Source organism: Ambystoma mexicanum, chromosome 1q (genome assembly GCF_040938575.1).
Source record: "Ambystoma mexicanum isolate Mex_15411 chromosome 1q, UKY_AmexF1_1, whole genome shotgun sequence".
In the NCBI taxonomy this organism is placed as follows: domain Eukaryota; kingdom Metazoa; phylum Chordata; class Amphibia; order Caudata; family Ambystomatidae; genus Ambystoma; species Ambystoma mexicanum.
In genome coordinates this window covers 433,724,593-433,742,855 of record NC_090922.1, presented here as the reverse complement: position 1 = coordinate 433,742,855, position 18,263 = coordinate 433,724,593, and the positions used below count along the sequence as shown (strand labels likewise).

At 44.8% G+C, this 18,263-nt stretch overlaps 1 protein-coding gene across 1 annotated transcript in view; it reads left to right on the top strand.

Annotated features, from left to right (window-relative positions):
* Nucleotides 1-6,433, top strand: part of LOC138528325 (heat shock factor protein 4-like) — a 731,255-nt gene extending 724,822 nt beyond the window's left edge. The window contains exon 12 of the mRNA XM_069639844.1: nucleotides 1,959-6,433. Within this exon, the coding sequence (XP_069495945.1) occupies nucleotides 1,959-2,155 (197 nt within the window). The 3' untranslated portion in view covers nucleotides 2,156-6,433. The remainder of the gene's footprint in view (nucleotides 1-1,958) is intronic.
* Nucleotides 6,434-18,263: the final 11,830 nt, after the last annotated feature.

The window sequence follows — 18,263 nt, the reverse complement described above, 5'->3', positions numbered from 1 at the left end:
TTCAGATCCTATTGGCTTTCTTGGGCAGCCGCTGGTATCTAGGTCATCGTATGTCGATTCAATGTCATCACCTATAGAGTATATGGAAAGATCCATCCAAGGGTCTGACTCTACATCGAGTCCTGAATGCGCACTCGGCTGATGGTTATTCAATTCCCGCACCTTCTGTTTGTCCATTGTGCGGCTTTTCGCCACAGAGTGTCTTCTAGGGTTGATCTCCAACTCTGAAATTGTTATATTTCTTAGGAAACGTCTTCTGTCTTTTGAACTGACCATTGATGTACGTTTAGGCTGCTTATTGTAAATCTTCAGTAATTCACTTATGGGTGGCCTGTCTATGGGAACCATTTCCTTACTTGCAACAGTGCTTTGGATGGCCACTTGCACTCCTGATAGATAGGAGGATAATACGATCACCAGAGTTTCTATTTGCACATGATTTTGCATGGAAGTAACAATCTCAGCGGTGGGTTCTATTGGTTAAGGCTCTCACATAGTGTCAACCCTCTTTGTTAGACAGGACGCCACGAAGCTAGAATCCCCCTGCTCGTCTCTTGGGTGTAGACCCACCACACTTGATTTTCATGCTATTATATAGCCCTCAATAAAAATATAGAATGTACATAAAGGTAAATGAATAATATAGAAAAGACAAAAAATAGATTCTGATCAAACTTTATTAATCACTTATATTACATTGTATTTCATGTTTGCATTTTTGAAGAGGTCTGGCAACATATGGCAACAAGGCTGAGGGTACATTTTATGAATTGTTTTATTTGTCAATACAGCTCACAGTTTAAGTTTCTGTGCAGTGGGGCATTTAGAAGTTCTAGAGGAAAGGGACATTTCTGGAGGCAGGAGAGGTAGAGTGTGTATGTTTTAAAAAAAAAATTAAATTGCTATTTTACTTTTGATTTTGTTTTAATCCTAAAGGATATGCGTTATACATTTTAACATGCAATATGTTCTATTTAGGATGTTTATTATTCTATAGAAGAGCTCTTAGACCTTGTTTTCAATGGTTTATGTTAGTGGCCTGGTGAGGGTAATTAGTGGGACAGTGAGGGAGGCAGATGTGATACCTGCGTTGTTGATGGCTGCAAATCCCAAGTACAACGGTTCTGGGTGCGGTCTGTATTATGAGGGCTGGGCGGAGACATTTGAGAGTATGTTATCGATAGGGAAGAGCCAAAGATCTGTTATAATGCAGTGTTTTGGGTCTGGTTAGCCACTGATGTGGGAGAGTGTGATAGGGCTAAAGAGGTTAGCTTAGTCATGATGCAGATAGTGTTGATGTGCTAAGGGGTATGTCCGTGGCGTCCATTTGGGATGTGGGTGGGTTTTTGTGTGCATAGTGCAAGGTTTTAGGAGATGTTAGAGGGGATTTGGTTAGTCGGTGGAGGGGAAGTAGGCTTTACAAGGCAAAGAAAGCTGCAAACCTTCTTTCCTGCCACTGGCCTTTCCGGATAGATCCAATTTCACTAGCTCACATTGCTTCTCTCTCTCTCTGTCTCTCTCTCTTTCTGTCTCTCCCTCTCTCTCTCTCTCTTGCTTCTCCCTCTTTCTCTCTCTCTTTCCATCTGCGAGTTGGCAGATGAAGGAAAGGGCAGTCTGTAAACTCCACTCATTACCATAAAATACAATTGTTGCATTTAGTTGATACTGAGATTGGAGCCGAACAAGGCCTGGAGAAGTGGCGACCCTACACATGAGCATTTGAAGTGCACAGCTCTGGGGATCAGACAATTGTGTCTGGGCCCTTGAAGGTGGGATAAAGTGTGGCCAGTGGTCTTCACAGTGGACTGTGCATGGGTCACTGATGCCCTGGCCTAGGCAATTAAGAATCGGCCGATAGTTTGAACTGTGGGTAGACGTAGCCTTCACGGGCATCACTAATTGTGAATATTGCTTTAATGATCACCTTCATGCATGCTGTTCAATGTTTATCTTCCCAGGTAAGGAGATCACACTTGATGGCACCCAGCAGTTCGTCACAGATGAGCAGCCCACTTTCGGAAGCGATGATGTGAGCTTAGAAGAATGCGCAGCTCTTTTTGTCCCGGCAGAGAACATTGTTTCCTACCTGTCCGCAGGAGTTCTCCAAGGAGCTATGCCGCTGAACCTAAGCTCTGCTGCTGGAAGCAATGAGTGACCCATATTCAGCTTTATCAAAACGCAGTGCCTTGTGTATATAACCTTTACCGTTTTGAATGTATGAAGCGAAAATGATCCAGAAACCTGTGATCATTGTAATATCCTACGTTCCTCTTGATGTGGAAGTGTCCTTTCCCTACTTTGTTTATGCTGATACCCAGCACAAAAAATCTGATATTTGCCTTTTTGTCACAAAAGCGCTGAGAAACTAACATGGTAACTATCCCGGTCCTCCATGGTTGACCATGAGGAAACCATGGATAACATGGTTCGTCAATTATGTAAAGAGGGAATTATATAAGATTGTTATATTTGAAATCTAACTAGAGTGGTGGTGGCGGCGGCAAGGCATGATCGTGCTCTCCCATCTCTCCCAGTGAAGTGTCTCTAACTGGAAAGTGTATGCATCGATCTGCAATAGGCCATTAGTGTTTCAAGGTGGGAAGCTCAGGATTAGGGATGTCCTTATGGAAATACATGCAACACCGCAGAGTGCCGCTAGAGTATTTATTTGCATTTCTAACATTTGTTATTAGAAGATCCTGCCTTTCACAACAGAGTAACCCATTTTACACTGACAATATTCTTTTTTAATTGTTATTTTTTATTTGCAATTTATGAAATTTACAACTTTACAAGTTAATCCCAAACGAAATTAAATACAGTGTTGGTACAGTTCCAAGAATTTACCCCAAATCTCCTCAAATAAAGTTCTTTTCTTAAGTTGGTAGAATATTTTTCTCTCTATAGCGGCACTATTCTTAGATATCCCACACCTGTTTAAATCCATAAGTGTGTCCAACTTTAACGCATTGTACGGGTATCCAATGATGTCATTGCAGAATATTCAATGCACACATTTTGCAAGACCGAATATTAATCTAAAAGAAATGTACCTATAATATATTACTGAAATAAAATGTACAGATACTAAGTTTGGGAAAAAGCTTTTTGGGGTGGGAGTTCGGAGTGGGGGCATAACAGGGTGCTGTTGGGATTGCCCAATCCCCCTGCATTCTGCTGCTGCACTGAATTGAAAATCAGTGGAAAATAAAAAAAATGAAGCATTGTGCAACGAAAGCATCAGTGGTGAAAACACATGGTAACGTTGTATGTACTTTTATGCCAATGAAGCCAGTTGTGTTCAGCATGCACTGTTTCCGCTTCTTTAGTCTTTCTATTAGTACTAGCTTCCCACACAAACCACAAAGAGGGAAAGGAAGACACCCAACATAAGCCGAATACTTGAGCAAAAGGAGAGAAAATGAGTTGGGAAAAATCGCATATTTGAAAGATTTGATATGCCAAAACTTTAACATTCTCCAAATTCAGCAGGATGAAAAATAAATACTTGTATCAATTATTGGGTAACTGTATTATTACAATTTGGGATGTGCTATCATTTTTAGTAGCACTATATAAAGCTTTGGTTTCACTTGTTGCTGGGGACTATTTCATAGCCCGACCTGTTTCTAGTGCCAGTGAGAAAAGCACTCAGAAATGACACATGCAGCAGTGGCAGTACCCACCAGTCTCTCCTCCTTGAATTATGTAATGCCATTGTCAGTGAATGCTTCAAAACGGGAGCCTGTGTTGAGGCCAGCGTTGTGAATAACATTTACCACATTCCTCTAGTCTTTCATTTGGACAGCATGTGCATGTGGATGAGGTCGCAAGCGTGTGAGTGCTTTTGCCTGGGGTACTGGGCATGCGTGAACTTACAAACTCTCACTAACACCCAGAAACATTCAGTACTTTTCATTATCTTTTACCAGTGACTTCCATTGCTCCATTTATTTCAGTATTAGACAACAATGGCCGAATATTTTTCCAAAAGTCTACAGATGAACCTGCACAAAGAGCTTCACGATAAGTGGCGTGTGACTATTCTAGAGGGAGGAGCTTTCGCTCAGACTTTCAAAGAACAGAAAAGCCCCACATGTTGGGATTCCAGAGAAATTACAATACTAGTCTCCAGTTGGTAAGTTGATTGGCAGTCACTCCTGAACCCCCTCTTGGCAACCACTGGGATAATACTTAGGCGTGTGAACTTGCGTTTATGGAGTTGATTCCCATAAACTTCGGTCACTGACACTTAAGGTGTGCATTTGCACCCTCCCTCTGTTACCAACAAGTATCTTGCTCTCCTTTCTTTTACACTTTCTGTGATGTACCAAACAGATTTCTCCTCCAGTCAATATGATGTTACAGTTGGTGGCCTCCTGTCAAGACTGTCTTGGAAACTTAGTGGCAGTGTGTTCAGCTTTTTTGTGGTTGATGGCATTGATGTAGCTGGCTTTGAGTGGCCGTGGCCTTCGGTGGATGGGCATGACATCTGAACATGGTGATGATGTTGGCAGGGATTCGGTTGGTGGCAATGATGTAACTAGTTATGATTGAGGTAGTGATGTATGTTTGACCACTGTGGATGGAGCTGGTCATGTAACTGGCGATAATGTAGGTAATAAAGAGATAGCTTGCGATGACATAGCTACTGATGAAATAACTGCTGAGGATGTGCATTATGATGATGGAGGTGATGAGGATGTAGTTCTTGTTGACAGTTGATTTAGCTGGTGATGACGCACTCACGGGTGATGACATAGATGGTGATGATGACACTGGTAATGATGCAGCCACATCTGAGAAAGCTTGCGTGGAATCATACATGTATCAAGTTGTTTACCAAACAGTGCGTCTTTCACAAGTATTCACCAAGATCCAATTACTTTTCACATTTTGGATTCCTCTGGGGACCCCAAGTGTAAGAGAGTTGGCAAATGCCTCTGGGCGATTTTTCGAAATTGTCTGATTTTTTTTTATAATATTCACTATTATTTGACTGGCAAAAGAGAAGAGATCAGTATGAACGAAAATATGTCCCCCGCCACACATTACCACTCTAAGGAAGATGCTGTGAGGTTCACAAATCACAATGAAAAACAATTAAAAATGCTGGACTTTAGAGGTGATATTCCTCCTAATCCATAAAGAAAAGAGGCGCGGCTTAAAAATGCTGGACTTTAGAGGTGATATTCCTCCTAATCCATAAAGAAAAGAGGCGCGGCTTAAAAATGCTGGACTTTAGAGGTGATATTCCTCCCAATCCATAAAGAAAAGAGTCGTGGCTTAAAAATGCTGGACTTTCGAGGTGATATTCCTCCCAATCCATAAAGAAAAGAGGCACGGCTTAAAAATGCTGGATTTAAGAGGTGCTATTCCTCCCAATTCACAAAGAAAAGAGGCACGGCTTAAAAATGCTGGACTTTCGAGGTGATATTCCTCCTAATCCACAAAGAAAAGAGGCGCGGCTTAAAAATGCTGGACTTTAGAGGTGATATTCCTCCCAATCCATAAAGAAAAGAGGCGTGGCTTAAAAATGCTGGACTTTCGAGGTGATATTCCTCCCAATCCATAAAGAAAAGAGGCGCGGCTTAAAAATGCTGGATTTAAGAGGTGCTATTCCTCCCAATTCACAAAGAAAAGAGGCGTGGTTTAGAAATGCTGGACTTTCGAGGTGATATTCCTCCTAATCCACAAAGAAAAGAGGCGCAGTTTAAAAATGCTGGACTTTTGAGGTGATATTCCCCCCAATTCACAAAGAAAAGAGGCGCAGCTTAAAAATGCTGGACTTTCGAGGTGATATTCTCCCCAATCCACAAAGAAAAGAGGCGCAGCTTAAAAATGCTGGACTTTCGACGTGATATTCCTCCCAATCCACAAGGAAAAGAGGCACGGCTTAAAAATGCTGGTCTTTTGAGGTGACATTCCTCCCAATCCACAAGGAAAAGAGGTGCGGCTTAGCATGTATTGCTGGAGAGAGTAGACTAGCTTTGTGAAATCCTCTTTTGCACCCACTCGACCCTCATGTTGCATCGTCTGCTGTTTCTGCGATGTTAGCGAGGGTTCTATGTCCCTTTGCTGACAGGTTTTTTTAAAAGTCATTTTATTTAGAAACCATTACTTAGAAAAAACAAATCAAATGTTTTATTTTTATTTGGGGGACCCCCGAGCTCCCCTTTCCCTGTGCTATTTACCCTTCCCCAACCCCGTCCCCACCCTTTTTAATCCCTTCCCACCTATATATTTCGATGAGTTTTTTCAGTCATTTTTCTGTAAAAATTACTTTGAAAAAAATGATGTCTACAAAACAACGCAATGCCGTTAGGGGGCCACCTGGTCACTCCTAATCTACAGTAGGAGACATTTCAGAGCAAGACAGTGCCAAGTTGGCGTGTTTAACTCTTTTTTTACATCCTTAGGGCCTGTTTGTTCCATTTTGTTCCATTTTGCTCTGATGACCACTGAAGCCGCTATATTATAATATTTAATTTCCGGTTTCTGAAAGGGAATTGCCAATAGCAGTTGAATGGTTAAGAGTATGCAGAAGGAAATGTTGTCAGGACTGCTTTTGGAGATTTGTCCTCGTGAACCAACCTCACACACTTTTTCAAAAAATCTTTTATGGCTGGTTCTCAACTTTCCCCATATTTTGGACAGAGTCTACGCACTTTGTTTCTCCCAATACACTAATGCCAAGCCTTCCACCTTGTAAATGATGACTCTTAGCAATACTATAGGAAGGCCCGATCCACCACTCGTGCCAGAGGGGCAGACTGTGCCTTGTGGGTATATTTATTTATTTATTCACATTTGTTAAGCGTGCAGCAGCCCATGGGCATTGTGGCGCTGGTTACAGTAGATGTTCATATCTTAGTTACATTCACGCATACAGAAGGAAAGGGCGTTGTGAATTGTTACAATTTACAATGTTACAATTGGTGCAGAAAAAAACATAGCTGTAAGCAGAGTAAAGACAATGAACAGGCAGCTAGTTGAAGAGGGTTGTTTTTAGGTTTTTGCGCAAGGCATGGAGAGAGGTTTCAGCTCTAAGGGATGTGGGGAGCGCGTTCCATAGCTTAGGTGCAAGATAAGGGAATTCTGTTCCTCCTGCCTTGGCCCTGGCGATTCGTGGCACTGTAAGTTGGTTGGTGGGTCTTGTAGAATGTGTTCTCGCCAGCGTGTCAGAAAGGTAGGAAGGTGCGGTCAAATTGATGCACTTGTGTGTGGTGGAGAGAATCTTGAAGTTGATTCGGTCTGTTACTGGTAGCCAATTCACAGTTCTTCTTACTTCAGAGATGTGTTCTCTTTTAGGAATACTGAGAGCTGCTCTGAGAGAGTTGTTTCGGGTAGTTTGGAGTCTGGCTACGTTTTATTTTGAGGTACCAGCTCGGAGGGTTTTGCAAAAGTCCAGTTTTGCTCCTATTGTGGCTCAAGCAATAGAGAGGCAGTTGTCTTTTGTTAGAAATGGCTTTATGGCATTGATCAGTTTGGTACTCAGGGCGGAGGCCGATACAATGGCGCTGACTTATAGGCAATGTATACTGGATAACTCCCCTCTGAGATGAGCACACTATCTGTCTAGGACCTGTGCCGCAATGGGCATACCACGTCTTCTCTCTGCACGAGGCATCGTCTGCAAAGACACACCAGACGAAAATAATTGTGTGAATCTGTTCTACTAGAGATCTCAAGCTGCACTTGTCTAGTGTGAGCTTTTCTGACTATTTTGTTGCATTCTGATATGTGTGGTTTTTTCTCATTGTAAACGGTCCAGAATACAGATTTTCCACACATTCGTTACAGAAAGTCATGATTCTATTAAAGACTCAGAGGCGAAAGATTATGCTCTGACTTCTCTTTACTAACTCGAGCAGCAACAATAATAAAACAACAATATGGAAAACAATAGGAGAAAACTACAAATCCCAGCAAAACCCAACATATTTGTAGTTTGTTTTCCATAGGTTGAAACAAACACGTGATCTTCTTCTCCAATCAGCATCACTTCTCCCTTAAAACATGTAGTAACTCCAAAGTCCTTCCTCTTTCTTTCGCTGGACTAATAAACTTGCGCCCCAACCGCAGACGACTTAATCCCCCTTATAATCTTCTGAAGGTGCCACTTTCTGCTCCGTCCCTGAAACAAATATAAACCATTACCAATCTCATTACGAACGGGTGGGCAATCGCATAACAATAACATTATCCTCGCACATACAATATTGCATTATTTACAAATATGACATCATTATTTGTATAACAGCGATTGAAATTGGGTGGAATAATCTTTTGCCTCCGAGTCTTTAATAGAATCATGACTTTCTGTAACGAATGTGTGGAAAATCTGTATTCTATGTCAAGATTCGGAGGCTCAGATTATGCTTGTTTAAAGCTTACCTACCACCAACGACGCTACTTGCTCTACTGGTCTAAAGTAGAAATTCTTAAACGTCTCCTCATTAGACCAGTCTGCCGCCTTCAGAATATCTTCCAGGCGAGCTCCTGCCAAGAAAGCAGATGATGCCATAGCTCCTCGTGTAGAATGTGCTCCGAACTGCTTTACATGCTTCGGCCATGCACCACCAGACCCATCTCGACAAGGTGGCTGACGCTACTGCTCTAAAAGGTTTCCTAATCGCTATCAACAACTGACTCTCTCCCGCAGGTCTCACCTCATTAGCTTTTTGTTCATACACTTTCAAGCATCTAACTGGACACAATTTAGGTTTGCCCGGAAAAGCCAAGTACTCAACAGACTTAATATTTGTCTTTGTTCTCCTCTCTATGTAAAATATTACCCCTGAAGGTGAAAAGGATTTCCTAGTTACTTCTAAAGTCTTCACATCAGATACTCTCTTACAAGAAATAAGACATAAAAGGGTAGTTAACTTGGCCCACAAAGCCTTCCGGGACAAGAACTCGTTGTCCGGCCAATCCTCAAACATTTTCAACACTATACTCACATCCCATAAACGAGAGTATCTAGGAGCGGGAGGTCTCATGCATCTGATGCCTTTCAGAAGCCTACATACTAGAGGATGTTCACCTACTGGCTTATTCTCAATGTACACATGACCTGCTGAAATCGCTGATCTATAATTGTTAATGGTCCTGTAAGCCTTCGCCTGCGCCGCCAGCGCTGCTAAAAAATTCACTAGGTGTACTACATCTGTATGTACGGGATCAACCTGTCTCTCCAGACACCAATCACTCCATCTATTCCATGCCACTCCATAATGCCTTCCCCGTAGCCGGAGCCCATGACTCCCTGATGAATTCCTGAGCTGTGCCTGAAAGTCCTAGCTTAGACCAATTTTTCCTGAAATCGCCCAAGCAATGAGACTCAAGCTCCCTGACTTGACCAATGGATGAATCTCTCCTGCCGGATTTACCAATATATCCTTCCTGTCTGGCAAACGAATAGGAGCTTCGAACGACAAGTCCAGAAGATCTGGGAACCAAGCCTGACCTCTGCAGTCTGGTGTTATCAAAATCACTGTGGCTAATTGACGCCTGACTTGCGCTACTGTGCGTGCTATCATGGCGAACGGGGGAAACGCATATTCTCTTGCTGGTCCCCAGACCTGGAGAAATGCATCTGTCGCTGTTGCTTCCGGATCCGGCCTCCAACTGTAAAACCTGGAGATCTTCTTGTTCAACCTAGAAGCGAACAGATCCGTCTGGCACGGACCCCTGCGACGCATTATCTCCTGGAATACTGAGTCGTCCAGCTGCCAATCGCTGGAGTCCCTCAGGTATCTCGAGTTCCAATCTGCTACCAGATTGAGCTCCCCAGGCAAGTGTTCAGCTCTCACACATATTCCCTTCTGGAGACATATCTGCCAAAACTCTTTGGCCATCTCCGTCAGCCTCTGCAATCTCGTTCCGCCCAGTCGATTTATATATCTGACTGCCGAAATGTTGTCCATTTTCAACAGAATGGCCGTTTTCGCTCCTTCCCGTGTCCAACACTGAATCGCGAAGGAGCCCGCCAGAAGCTCTAGGCAATTGATGTGGAGACCCAGCTCCTCGCTCGACCATCTCCCTCCTGTCGACTGGTCTCCACATCTGGCTCCCCATCCCCAATGGCTGGCGTCGGACTCTATCACCAGGTCCGGGGATGAGCCAAATATGGCCCGGCCATTCCAGGCTTCCATGTGGTAGTACCACCATTCTAACTCCAATCTCGCTTCCTGCGATAGCCTCACTTTTTGCTCGTAAGATAGACCTCTCCTGAGACGATCTATCTTCAACCTCTGCAATGCTCTGTAATGCAAAGGCCCTGGGAATATTGCCTGGATCGATGATGACAGACGACCTACAAGTCTCGCTATTTCCCTCAATGAAACCTCTTGCGTCATCCCCCTGATCTCCTTCTTGACTGAGTTCACTTTGACCAACGGGAAATTGAGAATGCCCTGAGTCATCTCTAAGCTGAACCCCAGAAATTCCATCTCCTGGGCTGGCTCTAACTCCGATTTCTCCCAGTTTATCAGAAATCCTAGCTGCTGCAGTAACCCCGTGGCTAGCTGAACCTGTCGTACTAGAACTCCTTTGTCCTGGCACATTAGACATATGTCGTCCAGGTAAATAATCAGCCTGATCCCCTGCTCTCTCACGTATGCCATCACTGGTCTCAACAGCTTGGTGAAACACCATGGCGCTGACGCCAACCCAAACGGAAGACATTTGAACTCCCATTTCCGTCCTTTCCATAGAAACTGCAGAAGTTTTGTCTGCTCTGACTGAATTGGAATCGTTAGGTATGCATTTCTGAGGTCTATCCTTGCTAACCAGTCTCCCTGTTGAAGAACATCCCGTAGAAGACGGATCCCTTCCATCTTGAAGTGCCTGTACACTAGAAAGTAATTAAAACCCCTCAGGTTTATCACTGGTCTTAACTTGTTTTTCCTTTTCACCAAAAACAGATAGCTTACAAAACCCCCTGGACATTTTGAGGCTGGACCTATTGCATTCCTTACCCTTAGTAACTCTACTTCCTTGTCTAAAAGTTCCTCGTCCTCTTTGCTGAACTTTATCTGCCTCGGCAACACTTCCTGATATGGCTCTTGCCAAAACTCTAACTGAAACCCTCTCACGGTCTGTCTTATCCAAGCGTCTGAGGACAACTCCTCCCATATTTCGACATGCAATCGCACTCTCCCTACTACTGGAGGAATACTCACATCTGACCTTTTTATAATTTCCACGTCTCTCACCTGAATTATTCTGGTGCTGTTGCCTGCCATTGTTCCTCCAACCTCTACCCCTGCCTCTTCCTCTGGAAGGGAAGAAGGTGTTGGATCTCCGGTCTTCCTGCTTCCAAGAAGCTCTGCCTTTGTAGGAGCCTCTATACTGACCACGGCTGGACGAGCGGCCCCTTCCTCCTCTAGCCCTGTCGAAAATTCTTCGGCCGAAAATCTTCTTCAGCGAAGATTGGGCCCTATCCATCGAGACATATGTGCTGGCGAATTTCGCCATGTCTTTAATGAATAGGTCCCCAAAGAGCTTGCCCTTTGCTGCTGTCGCTTGTTCGGATGTCGCCATCTCCCCTAGTCTGGAATCTAATTTCATTAGGATAGACCTTCTTCTTTCAGTGGCTAACGCCGTATTTGCGTTACCGGGCAGGCAGAGGATCCTCTGAGCCCAGCCAGCTACAATGTCCGGGTCCATGGGCTCTTTCTTGGCCTTCGCCTCCTCCGCCAGCTGCCAGATCCTTGTCACCGGCCCTAGCATATCCAGCAACTTATCCTGACAGGACCGCCAGGACCTGTCGATGCCCCTTTTTACGTCCCTGCCGTACCGGCCCAGGAATGTCAGGATTCTCTCATCAATTTCAGGGGTCTCCGCTACCCCGTCCGAAACCCTGGGTCTTGGACACTCTGACCTCAATTTGGGTCTTGCCTGTTTACTCAGTGGCACCCGCAAGCGTCGTCTGATGTACTCTGCGATCTTCTCCGGAGGGTCCCATTCATTGGACCTAGGATGAATAAGGTCATCAGGATCAAAGTCATCCTTGAGAGGATCCTCCTCTTCCTTCCTGCCTTTCTTTTTAGACCTGCTTTCATCCTCTTCAGGGGAGGTCTGGTCTTTTGATGAGGTGTAATCCTCAGATCAAGAACTGCTCTTGCAGTAGTCATCGTCCGACTCGCTTGAGCTAGTGCCACGCCTTTCACGAGATCTCGCCTTCCTTTTCCCCGATCTGCGGGGTGAACCCGGGGGGGTCTGGGCGCTACGGTCCTTGCGGGTCTTACGTTTGCTTCCCCCTGTCTTCTTGTGAGCCTTGCCCTGGGACAAAGCTGCCAGGCTTCGCAAAATGCCCCTCTCTTCTCGGGGCTTCTCGGCACTCTGCATCCTCTGGACTGCCTCACTCATGCGCAGCCCACTGACGTGAGGACCTTCGGAATCGTCAGTGTAATCGCTCATATTAGTAACGGCTTAGTAGCGTTATAGAAGTGCCTTTATGCAGTTTACTTGGGCTGCCCCCGTCACAATAAATGTATTTATGTAGCTAGGCGAGTCTCTGCACCAATAGCAGTCTTGCCTGGGACTGAGCCCGTCAATAGGATTCCACAATCTTTCAATACCTCCTCCCCAGCAGGCAGAATGATGAGGGGTCAATGTGCTTATTTCACTTGGATCGCACAGTTTCAGGCTTCAAAACGGATTTTCCTGCCTGCGGTACCAGTATTCGCCACAAGGTGGCGCCCGCGGCTAACGAAACCAAGCTGGTGCCTTCCTACTGCAATAGCAGACACACGCTCAGGGCAACGATGCTTTAGCGAGCTTAAAAGCTCAGAATGTAAATATAAATCCGTCCGTGATTCCCAACGCACCTTTCCTCTTCAAACGCAAGTTCGCAATGGCGCAGGAACTCCAGGAGTCCCGTCGCGCCGTTGCGAACTTCCATGCCTACAGTGCCTCCTAACGAGGGAACTGACGCCGGAACGAAAGTCCCGTCGCGTCTTCCCTGCAGATGTATTCCGCCAACAACCCTACGCGCTGTAAGTCTAGCTATGCTTGCGTGCACGTTGTGCATTCATAATAAGACAAAACATAATACGATTCAAATCATTCGTAATATACAAGTAAATAAAGGACACTTATCTAGGCTGCTCAAGCAGCAAAGAAAGAGGAAGGACTTTGGAGTTACTACATGTTATAAGGGAGAAGTGATGCTGATTGGAGAAGAAGATCACGTGTTTGTTTCAACCTATGGAAAACGAACAAATATGTTGGGTTTTGCTGGGATTTGTAGTTTTCTCCTATTGTTTTCCATATTGTTGTTTTATTATTGTTGCTGCTCGAGTTAGTAAAGAGAAGTCAGAGCATAATCTGAGCCTCCGAATCTTGACATAGAATTGAGATCAAGTCTTGTCAATAGTGTTTGCCTTTTGCACGATGAAAAGGTTTAAGACAAACAAACAAGTAGGCGGGGGGGGGGGAAGCTATCTGTAGGAGAGGACGCAGACATGGGGAGGGAGAGGAACAATGACACTGGAAGACAGGGCAGAGGGTGCAAGAGTAAGTGTGGGGGTCTGGAGGGAGGTTCAGGCAGGTGCAGAGGAAGCAGCCGGGGGTGCAAGGGGCACTGCAGTCCCAGACAGAGAGGGCGAGACAGCACTGCAGGAGTAGAGAGCCGCTGCCAGTCTGAAGAATTTGCTTTTTCAGGCAGCATTCCAGGAGCAAGGCTTGGCATTAGTACAGGAATGCAGACAAGTTGCAGGATCGCCCCCAGGAACCATCGAGAACGTTGCCCATCCTGTTGGTTTTCTGTAATCGTGCGCTGAAGTGGAGATGCGGGGCGAGAAGTAATTTTGGGGCAACTCCATGTGGAAAGGGGTGGTTATAACAAATGCTGTCGGAGGGTAGATTGATGCTGAACTTGGGTTAACAGGACTGTGTGTGGTGTAGGGCAAGCTGTTTACGATGTGGGGAGTAAGCATGGTGATACTGCCGTTATGTTGTGCGTGTGTGTGTCGTCACGGCTCTCTTCATTTTACTTAGCTGTTTCTGCGTGTGTTTGCAGATCGTGCTCTGCCTGTGTGTTTGGATGGTTGTGTGTGTTTGGGCATTCTATACATGGCCTATAGGACACTAGGCCCATGGCCGAACCAAAAACGCAAAATGCTGGTGTAGGCCACTTTTGTGGGTCAAAATGGGCCACTTTTCTGGCCAATGTGGGCCAGTTTGATGTGTTACTTCACTATGAGGCTAGTAGCTTTGACCAGTGTTGCTGAATAAATATTCTTTAAAATGCACAATTTGCATCATATTTCGTCAAACAACTCCCCCTTGGGTACTAGTCAAACAGTCTGCAACGAAAGGAATGAATTGCCATTTGCAACTGTGTGACAATTTTTCATTCGTGCCTGAGACACTTTTATGGCGCAATCCGACCCCGGTGGTGCTTGGTGTGTTGGTGTGGTGTGCAAGCTAGGTGTACTTTTGGAGGGTGCGTGCATATATGTTTTTGTGGGGCCTGATGTTTTGGTGGCGAGTGAGAGTCATTTACCAAAGTGGGATATGATCACTGTAGAATTATCAAGGATGCATCTGGGAGTGTGTGTGTGTCTAGAGTGCCATTGTGCGCAGAGCCGGCCTTAGGGCAGGGTGCGCCAGGCGACCGCCAAGGGCGGCATTAGGCCCCACGGCGCCAGCTCGGGGAGCCTTTCAAGGGTTTCCTCCGAACTGGCGTGGTTGGAGACGTGTCATTTTGAAATTAAATGCGCTCGTGAGAGCGGGCGCATTTAACAACAATGGGGTGGGTGCTGGCACCCTATTGAGATAATTACCACCCTGCTCCGGTGCAGGAGTGGTGCGACAATCATCTTAATAGGGTGCTGCAGCACCCTATTGTTAAATGCGCCGGCTCCCATGAGCGCATTTAATTTTAAAATGACATTTCCCCATCACAAAAAGAGACATTTGGCACCTCCACCCCACCGCCCCCCAATTGACCAGGGGCGCGGCGGGAGTGTGCAGCGGGGCGACAAATTATTATTTTTCTGCCCGGGGCGCTGCTGGCTCTAAGGCCAGCACTGATTGTGCAGTAAAGCTGCTGGGGAGTGGGTATCCGTGTCTAAGGAACTTTATTTTGAATAATATGGGCTCTAGATGCAGAGTTTCTTTGGTGTGTGTTTGTGTTTGAAGTGTGTGTGTGTAGCTATGCTGGCATGAAGTGGTGGGGGAGGAAGGCGATGATAGTTCTTTTGCTAATGTGGGACACAGGTTCTCTTGATGCCATGTGGTGCTCTCGTGTGTGAGTGTGCCGAGCTTCCTCTTACCGATGTGGGACATCGAAGGGGTGTGTGTTGGTGTACCTGTGTGGGTATTCGCTGTGCAAAGGGTGCATATGATGTGGTGGCTGCTCATGTATACTTTGTAGTGGAGCCAGCTTCCTCTTAGGGGAAGGTATATTGGCTGAAGGCTCTCATTCTGTGTTCTGTGAGGGTCTGCACTGCAGGGCTGTTTATATGGGCCGCTGACTTCAGTCTTCCAGTTAGAGGTGATGGTATATTGGTATTCTTAGAGGGTGCATGTGGGGGCTGGCAGTGAAGGGGCCATGTAGAGTGTGTGTGTGCATGGCGTGGTGCAGCGGCCTTGCCTCCTTTTACAAATGTGTTACTTTCATCCTTCCACGGTCGATAGAAAGAGCTACATTTGTACAATAGTAACTCATTATGTACACAGCGCTGTGAAAAAAAAGTAGTGAGGTCTCAGGCGCTATACAATAGCACAACTTTACCCTATTATTAAAAAATGAAAGGGCCGGAAGCATTCCAACTTTGGGAAGAGGCTTGTCGCTTGCCTTTTGTTTAGAACAGCCCGAGTGCGAGATAGACAGAAACCTTTTCAGCAACTTGCATGACTCATTGGTCTTATAAAAATCCCAGCCGAGCAGTCCGCCTACTGCATGGACTTAACTAGTGAAATTAAAAAAGGTGTATTCACACATTTGGCCTTGCAGCCTTTCGTGGGTAGACATGTACATTAAAAGATAACAATTAGCCTGGAAAGATACCTGTGCTCCCATATATCCATATATATATGGCCTCTATGGACCTATCCCTTGCGTTCAACCTGGTAGATAGGACCACACTTTGGACAAAATTAAGTACGCTAGGTCTACCTGGTGGTATCCGCTTCATCCTAATCCACCTACATGAAAGGTCTAAGATACAAATACACATGAATAGGGAGGGACTGCTATTAAACACTATTCGTACATATGATGGACTTCGCCAACGTTGTATATTTGCCCCCGCTCTATGTAACCTTTACATGGCAGATGCGGGTAGTGTACTGGATGTAGCAGCCTTTGCACCTCCAAAGATTGAGGAGCGAAAAATCTGTTGGTCGGCCTATGCAGATGATGACATACTATTAGACCACACTCCGATAGGGCTCCAAAGATTAATAATTGCGTTCAATGGCTACATAGAGACACATTTTTTTAAAGTAAATCCACAAAAGACCGTGGTTATGAGACTGAGCAAACGCACAACTCCCACTGGTTTTACCTGTTTTTTTAATTTTTAACAATGTAAGACTCACTGTGAAGAAGTCCATTATTTACTTGGGCTTTCCTATCATCTCAGCCCCTAAAAAGTACCTTTATCGAAATGATCAGCAAAACGAAGTACCTAAACAAAGAAATTGACACCAAATACAGAAAATTCTCTAAGCTTCCTACTATAAGATTTTACCATTCGAAGATCATTCCACGGCTGTGTTACAGTCTAGAACTGTTCCCCTTGTGGGTCCCTAGCGAGATGAGTAAATATGAAGCCATGATCTGGCGGTCAGTCCTACATTGTTTACCCAAACGTGTCAAACTACCATACTACCAATACGATATGTACTGGGCTTACAGCTCATTCAAAGCATGGTGGAATGGAGGAGGTTGAGTCTGTACAGGAAACTGTACTTGAATCCAAATGAATCCTTATATGCGTTATTGGGTAAGAAGGTACGGGAAGAAGTCCCCCAGGTAGGCTTTGTACCCCATCAAGAATGTCTCTGATCACTAATGAAGCTAGGAACAACAATGGAAAATTTGCTCCACCACCCAGCCAAGGTGAAAAGACTGCTCCGGTATAATTATTGGGAAGGGACTGTTGGTGCAGTGTTGGGGTCAAAGCTATATTTGCAGATTATTTCTTATAAAACAACAATGGGTTGTCCAGAACCATATTTAATAAGATTCCCTGATAAGATCAAGCCCCAAAACTTTATGCGCTTTAGATTAAATGTTCTCCAGACAAGAGAGGTCCTATCAGTAAGAGGTGAGATAAGTAATGAAATGGTGATTTGTCAAATCTGTAATAGTCTAGGGAAATGTTACTGCATTGGTTGACGGAATGTGCAGCCCTGTGAGGGCAACGCATTAGTTATTTTAAACATTTGTGTTGAAGCCGGAACAAGTTTATTCAGACCAATTGTGGTGGGATATGCTACACAGTAGATCAGTTGCTATGAATCTGGCAGTAATGTGATTTTTATCTCTGGTATGTAAACTATTTTAGATCTGTGAAGCGACATTTATATCTTTAACTGTTTGCGTATTCGTTTCTGTGTCAGGTTTTTTTGAATTTTGTATTTGTACTCACATTCTAATATGTGTCTCCCTTTATGTGCTTCTTGGAAAGGTGGTATTACTGATATTAATTAAAAGATAAAAAGATGGAAGGGGCGGTTAGGAGCTGCGACTGTTGTCCAAGAAGGTTGGAAAAGGGCTAATGGAAAGGTAATGAGAAAGGCAAAGTGGAGTTAGAGTGGTACAGGATAATTTACCAATGGAGGGAAGGGGGGGTCAAAGAGCAAATGCCCCTATTCAACCTGTTCCACTTCCAGGCCCTCGAGCTGAAATGTGGGTGACTGCACAAATGGCTGTCTGCTTGAGGATCTTTGGCATAGTTTATTGCGCAATCCCCATGTTTCTGCCAAGAATGGGTCTTCTCTGTTGGCTCCTATGGTGCTATGGGCTAGAAAATGTTAAACCATGGGCCTGGTTTTCCTTGTGCCCAGATTGGCTAATTTCTATTGGGATTCATGTGTCAATCATAGTATTGTTGAAGACATGAGTTCCTAATTCCTCCCGATCACATGCCATTCCCAAACTCTCACAATCTCGCTTTTCACACACAACAACCGAGAGGCATGAACTCATAGTTGCATTAATCGTTGTTTGCAATAGGTCAGTCAGAGATCCACTGAGTCCTCTGTGTTAGGGAGTAGTTTAGTTAAAATAGAAGAGAGTA